Here is a 7,792-nt window from a genome sequence, read left to right as displayed (position 1 = left end):
AAACTAAAACCACTCCAATTATGATACAAACACATAATCTAATAAAGGGAATGGGTATAGTTTGGTATACCCAAATTTTTGTTGGTTTAGTTATTCTTGCAAAGAAAATGCTAGAGGTACAAAATGAGTTACTAAAATAGTTACAAATGTCACATGTTGGCTAAATATAAATGGACCCCCTGCAGTTACATTAATAGAACCAATTGAATTTTTTCATTGTGTCACATCACCCATGCCATGTCGTTTTGTGACAATTTTTTGTAACTTTGTTTTGTGCCTCTAGCATTACTCTTCTTGCAATCATGCTGGTCAAAAATTCTTAATCAAATTATGGGATCTTTATAACTAAATATTAAAACCATGCATTTCCTAAGGTCATAGGACAGTTCAAATCCCTCTAACAACATACATTTATATTATTTATGTATATAATTTATCCTAACTACTGGTAATTTGGTTCAAACTCTTAGTTTTGCTATCCATTTTTTATTATCTCTATTATTCAAAACTGTTAGATCTTTAGCACAAATGAGATATCACACTCATTAGCACAAATGAGAAACAATATACATGCTATTATAATGGTTACCTACTCTAACTTTTGCATAGAAAATCAAGGACACCTGAACAACTTAAAAAAATAATAAGGTCCACAAAATCAATATTAGTTATTTAACTTTTTTCCTATATGCCTTTGTGGGTTCTATGCAAAATCAGTACTAAAATGGTTAAAAATATATAAACATGCAATTAAAATTGTTTATAACTACTCTAATTTTTGCAATCAAAAACAAGGAGACAATAACTCAACCCAGAAAAATAAAAAATCTGCTATATCAATATTCAATAACTAATTTTCTTCTTATATTGCATTATGGGCTATGCTGCAAAGTTCTGACTAGCCCAAGAATCCGCGTATACTCATAGAACAATGAAGACTGTTCACCAGCCAGGCCAGTTCTTGTCTTCAAATTTTTCCCAGCAAGGTTGTTGCATGGGCTTCCCCCTATAACCAGATCGAATCTACAGCCTCTTTCATCCATTGCATCAGCTTATGACTTGTTACCTTTTTTACATCAGAAATGTGAATCAGCCGGCCCTTTTGTTCACTTTGTCTCCACCAATTTTTCAGGATCCGTGTAAAATCCTTGGAATTTTCGACGGAGACAACAAAGTTCAGTGGTATTCCAAGACGGTGTAAAGCAACTTCCGCTCCACCAATGCTAGAGAACAATGAAAGGACTCTGATGCCCTTGGGAAATAATTTCTTTAACACAGAAAGATGATAGGCCACTATGTCAACCTAACATAATTTATTTATGAATAATTATTAAGAACATATTCATCTAAGAAATAAATGAAATTGATAAGTTTTTTTTCTGCATTGCGTACCTGAAACGCATTTCCAAGGCATTTGTATTGAATAGTTTTGCAGGCTACTCTTGTATGGCCCTACGGGAATCCCATTATTGCCTCTATTTAGACAGGCTGAAGAAAATCAACAGTGTTCTTACCAAGCCAGACCAAGTTTCTCTTTCTGCATTCTCGGATCACATTTTCTCTGATGTTTTTGGGAGGGTCTAGTCCTGAATTACGAAGCTCTTCATTTATTCTCTGTATGCACTTGCATGACGAGTTACAATGCTGTTTAATTTGGTTCTGTCATCCCATTGCGCCCACCATTCTTTTGTGGAAGGAAGGGCTTCTTGTATTGTGGACGGAGGGATAAGAGGAATCTGCAACCTGTCATCCATCGGGAGGTTATGGATGTAACCTCTTTTCCTTGTTGCTGCACACATGTGAAGCGAGTCCACGAATTCCGGTTCAATGTCGTAAAGTTCTTTTCTGATGGTTAGCCACACCCCTTGCGGTGCATATGCCACGTTCTTGAAGTAGAAATAAGGAGGCCCTCTCCCTTCTACTTCGATGTCTTCTTTAACTATTGTACTCGTGGCATTAGGAACTCCAAAGCCTATCATCGGCTTCTCGCGGGTTCTATAAGCTGTTGACTTTGTGTGTTCGACAACTTTTTGCTTCTTATAATTAGTGCTTGTGGACTTCAACACGTGTGGATCATCAGACATATAGTTTAAACAATCGCCAAGATTGTCCAGGGCCTAAGAACAAGTAATGTATATCTATTAAATAAAGCATAATTTTTTTCTATAAATGCAATAAGCTTTAGTTAGACTTTTATTGCATAATAGTATACTGGTAGAGTTCAAACTCCACAGTTTATAAGTGAAACATTCTCTTTGAAGATTAATATTGATTGGTGGTGTTTCTGGATATGTACTCCTTTTGCTACACGTAGAATTGATATTCTATGAGATGCATATCGAGTGAATGGAGTTTTTAGATATGTACTCCTTTTGCTGCAAGCTCTAAAGACTATTCGTACTGGTATTTATTTTCTTAATTAGGATTTAGGACACCATTAAGTCTCCACCAACAGCTAATGTATTTTCTTAAGTCTACCGGAAATTATACGATTCTAGATATATGCTAGACCCTAAAGACTACTCATATATACAGGTATTAATTTTCTTAGGACACTGTTGATCAGTCTCCACACAAACAGCTAATGTTTGTTTTCTAACTTCTATAATTTACTGCAGATCATATGATTTTAGAGATGCTATAAACAGACCATGTACAAGTTAAACAACTGATGACCGTCGGTATATATCATTGCATTTCAGATGTGCAAATAATTAAGTACGGTCCACTGATTATACTATGTAACTGTGTTTCTCCTAAAGCATATACTTAATCTTTACGATAAATTTTCACATAATAGAAAACGTTAAATATACCATAAATTCTCCTAAAACTGAAGCAGTAGATGATACATGTGAGAAGAGAGTGAATGAGATGTACAAAATAACTTACCATATGTGTGAGAGGAGTCTTGAGTGTTGGGTTTATTAATCTAAACTTGGTATATTTCCCTTGAATCATGGATGTTATTGGATATGGTATGGTGTTTCAATCCCTGGTTCATGGCAACTGATGGATATGCTTGGAGGATTTGTAGGAGTACTAGGAGAATAAAACTCTCGTTTATTTAGGCTTATCATTTGGCTTTAGTTTATTACTTTCCTGTTTTCATGGGATATCTCATATCTCTTTTCCTTTATATTGTAATCGATTCTCATAATAATAAAGTGGTGGTTTAGAGTTATCTTTGTTCTTCTCCTAGTTCAAACATATTGCAGGTTGTATTATACCAATAATCTGGTATCAGAGCTTGGTCACGAGTTGATGCCCAAGTATATGCCTAGGGCATTAAAGATGGAGACATATAAGAACAAGGAAGGAAGGATCCAGTTAAACTACCCCATGTTAACTCGAGCAAATTATACGGCTTGGGCTATGAAGATGAAGGTGTATATGCAGGCCCACAGTGTTTGGGAGGCTGTATCGCCAAAGGATCCTGAGACAACGGGGGTTGATGAGAAGAAGGACAAGGTCACGATGGCGGCAATATATCAGGCTATCCCGGAGGACGTACTCCTCTCAATTGCAGATAAAGAATCGGCTAAGGGAGCATGGGAGGCTATCAAAACACTGTGTCAAGGTGCTGATAGAGCCAAGACGGCAAAAATACAAACCCTCAAGGCAGAGTTTGAATCTATGACTATGCAGGATACAGACTCAATAGACGACTTCACCATTAAATTGAACGGATTGGTCACCAACATACGCTCACTAGGAGAAACCGTTGCAAAGAGCTATGTGGTTAAAAAGATCTTGAGAGCAGCCCCCTCGAAATTTCTACAAATTGCCTCCACTATAGAACAGTTTGGAAATATCGAAAAAATGACGGTGGAAGAAACGGTTGGATCACTAAAGGCTCATGAAGAAAGAATTAAGGGACAAACTGAGACAAAGGAAGGAAAGTTACTTCTCACCAGGGAGGAATGGGTCGAAAGAGAGAAGGAAGAGAGCAAGCTATTACTTACAAAAGAGGAATGGATGAAATGCTCAAACAAAGGAAACGCCGAGGCATCATATATAAGGAACAGGGGAAAAGGATACATCCGAGGTGGATGAGATAAAACTAAAGTGCGATGCTTCAACTGTAACACTTACGGTCACTATGCCGTGGAGTGCAAAAAATCAAGACGAGATAAGGAAGACACTGAGGAGGCTCATTTTGCCCAGATACCTGACGACGAACCGGCTTTACTTTTGGTTGAAAAGGAAAAGAATGGTACAGTGATCAACGAGGAACGAGTAAAACCAAAGTTGGGTCAAGGAGAAAACGGACAAATGGAATCAAATTTATGGTACTTGGACAATGGTACAAGCAACCACATGACTGGTCAATACTCGAAATTTGACAAGCTTGACATAGGGGTAATGGGTCAGGTAAAATTCGGTGATGGTTCGATGGTACAAATAAGAGGCCTGGGATCAATTACACTGAGGTGCAAGAATGGAGAAAACAGGACATTAACTGAGGTATATTATATTCCCTCACTTAGAAGTAATATAATTAGTCTTGGACAACTCTCAGAAAATGGATATAGAATATCTATCATGGGGGAGAATCTCTGGGTTCATGAAGAACAAGGTGCCCTATTCATGAAAGTCAAACGGTCTTCGAACAGGTTATATAAAATTATTATCTAGAGCAGCGAGACAAAATGCTTACTGTCTAGAAATGAAAATGAGAGTTGGTTGTGGCACTCTCGTCTAGGCCATGTAAATTTCAAGGCGATGAAGCACATGTCCCCAACAAACATGGTTCGTGGAATGCCAAAAATTGATCAGCAACATGAGGTCTGCACTGGATGTTTGATTTCAAAGCAAGTCAGAAAATCATTCCCTCAAAAATTGAACTTCTCGGCAAAGAAACCACTTGAACTAGTTCACGGTGATTTGTGCGGACCGATAACACCATGTACTCCAGGAGGTAATAAATACATACTTGTCTTGATTGATGATTATAGTCGTGTTATGTGGACTTATTTGTTGAAAAACAAAAGCGATGCATTTGATGCTTTCAAAAGGTTTCGTGTGTTGGTTGAGAACAGCTCTGAGAGGAAGAAAATCATGACATTTAGAACAGATAACGGCGGAGAATTTACCTCAAAAGAGTTTTCTAAGTATTGCGAGGAAGCTGGAATTGTCAGACATTTCTCTGCACCCTATTCGCCTCAACAGAATGGCGTGGTCGAGCGACGTAATAGAACACTAATTGAAATGTCACGAAGCCTACTGAAGGAGATGAACCTGCCAAACCATTTTTGGGGAGAAGCCGTTCGTCACTCCACTTACTTGATCAACAGACTTCCCACACGTGCATTAACTGGAACTACACCATACGAAGCCTGGTCGGGTAAGAAACCACATGTAGAACACCTCCGTGTTTTTGGTTGTGTTGCCTACATGAAACTGCCCAGTGTCAATTTAAAAAAACTGGACTGCAGGAGCAAACCCGTTATTTATCTTGGGAAAGAATCGGGTACAAAGGCTTTCAGACTGTATGACCCTGTGACCAAGACAATCTCTGTGAGCCGAGATGTAGAGTTTGAAGAAAGAAGAGCTTGGAATTGGGTTGATGAAACGGAAGAAACACAGTCACCTGCCGGTACCTTCACTGTTTTTACAGGTACTTTGGACGAAACAACCGAAATCAATGAAACTGGGGCATCGAGTTCGAATGGAGAATTAACACCAGACCCTATGCCGAGGCACTCGAACCTTGACACTGGCTCAGGCAACTTTGCAAGCCACAGTTCGACAAATAGTTTCTCTGGAGGTGAAGCACACACACAGAGGTCTCAAATTTCAGCCAGTCAAATTTCAACATCAACGCCAAATACAAACTCAACAAGTTCTGAAGAACAACCTCGAAGAAACAGGAACTTGAGCGATATCTACAATGAGACTGTGCCGTTTGAGTTAGAAGATGAAGAACTTTTCCTCATGGGCGTAGATGAACCAGCAAACTACACACAAGCAGTGAAAGAAAGTGAATGGACAAAGGCAATGGAAATAGAAATGGATGCAGTAGAGAGAAACGGAACTTGGGTTTTAACAGAACTGCCTCGAGACAGGAAACCCATTGACTTGAAGTGGATCTACAAAATCAAACGAGATGCAAATGGGAATATTGTGAAGTACAAGGCCAGGATTGTAGCCAAGGGATATGTACAGAAGCAAGGTGTAGATTATGATGAAGTGTTCACCCCAGTCACATGTATTGAGACCATACGATTGTTACTCGCAATTAAAGCAAAAGGACAATGGAAGGTTCACCATCTGGATGTGAAAACGGCCTTCTTGAACGGAGAAATTAAGGAAGAAGTGTATGTTAGACAGCCTGAAGGTTTTGTCAAACATGGGAAGGAACATCTAGTTTATAAACTCATAAAAGCACTATACGGTCTACGTCAAGCTCCAAGGGCCTGGTACTCCAAACTGAATAAATGCTTGGAAGAGTTGGGTTTTGTCAGGTGTGCATACGAACAAGCCGTGTACACAAAAAAAATAGGAAAAGGTGTGCTTATAGTTGGTGTCTATATTGACGATATCTTGGTGACAGGATCGAGCACAAAAGAAATTGAAGAGTTCAAGAGAAAGATGGGACACAAGTTCGATATGAGTGATTTGGGGGAGTTAACATACTATCTAGGCATCGAAGTCATGCAAAGAAACAGCTATATCTAGCTAAAACAGTCAGGGTACGCAAAGAAAATTCTCAATAAAGTTGGTATATTGCAGTGTAATCCAGCAAAAATCCCGATGCACCCCAAAGAAATCATTAACAAAGATGAAGAAGGATAGCAGTTGATCATACGGAATTTAAGAGTATGATAGGAGGATTGAGATACTTGGTGCACACCAGACCTGATTTGGCATATTCTGTGGGCATTTTAAGTAGATTCATGGACAGACCCACACAGTTGCATCAAGGTGCTGTAAAACGCATACTCCGGTACGTGAAGGGAACGATTGATTTCGGTCTGGTGTACTCACAGGACAGTGACAATGAAGTACTGATTGGATATTCCGACAGTGATTTGGCTGGCAACATAGAGGACAGGAAGAGTACCGGAGGCATGGTGTTCTACCTAAACAAGAGTTTGATAACCTGGACATCTCAGAAACAAAAATGTGTCGCACTTTCTTCATGCGAAGCTGAGTTCATGGCAGCCACAGCTGCCGCTTGCCAAGCTGTTTGGTTAAGGAAATTATTAGCTCAGATTACCGAGTATGACATTGGCCCAGTTACCCTGTTCATTGATAACAAGTCCGCAATCGACTTGGCTAAGAATCCAGTGTTTCATGGGAGAAGCAAGCATATAGACATCCGGTATCACTTCATACGCGAATGTGTAGAGAACGGAGAAATCATTGTAAAACATGTACGCTCTGCAGAACAACGTGCAGACTTCCTCACCAAAGCCCTTGCAGCTGTCAAATTCGAAATCATGAGAAATTTGCTTGGAGTGGTAAAGTGCATTTAGACAAGTTTAGATTAAGGGGGAGTTTGTTGGGTTTATTAATCTAAACTTGGTATATTTCCCTTGAATCATGGATGTTATTGGATATGGTATGGTGTTTCAATCCCTGGTTCATGGCAACTGATGGATATGCTTGGAGGATTTGTAGGAGTACTAGGAGAATAAAACTCTCGTTTATTTAGGCTTATCATTTGGCTTTAGTTTATTGCTTTCCTGTTTTCATGGGATATCTCACATCTCTTTTCATTTATATTGTAATCGATTCTCATAATAATAAAGTGGTGGTTCAGAGTTATCTTTGTTCTTCTCCTAGT

At 39.0% G+C, this 7,792-nt stretch overlaps 1 protein-coding gene and 1 pseudogene across 1 annotated transcript; one reads left to right on the top strand and one right to left on the bottom strand.

Annotated features, from left to right (window-relative positions):
- Positions 1–872: 872 nt before the first annotated feature.
- LOC141663592 (DNA (cytosine-5)-methyltransferase DRM2-like) lies at positions 873–2,084 on the bottom strand (annotated as a pseudogene).
- Positions 2,085–6,824: 4,740 nt separating this feature from the next.
- Positions 6,825–7,481, top strand: LOC141663586 (secreted RxLR effector protein 161-like). The gene has a single exon (XM_074469372.1). It carries the CDS (start codon positions 6,825–6,827, stop codon positions 7,479–7,481), a length of 657 nt encoding a protein of 218 aa, XP_074325473.1.
- The last annotated feature ends 311 nt before the right edge of the window (positions 7,482–7,792 follow it).

Source organism: Apium graveolens, chromosome 6 (genome assembly GCF_009905375.1).
Source record: "Apium graveolens cultivar Ventura chromosome 6, ASM990537v1, whole genome shotgun sequence".
NCBI lineage: Eukaryota > Viridiplantae > Streptophyta > Magnoliopsida > Apiales > Apiaceae > Apium > Apium graveolens.
This window is presented reverse-complemented; position numbering and strand designations above follow the sequence as displayed.

What these genes read in the sequence shown, in the direction of transcription:
- LOC141663586 (XM_074469372.1), top strand. Translation starts at nt 6,825, where the DNA reads ATGATAGGAGGATTGAGATACTTGGTGCACACCAGACCTGATTTGGCA.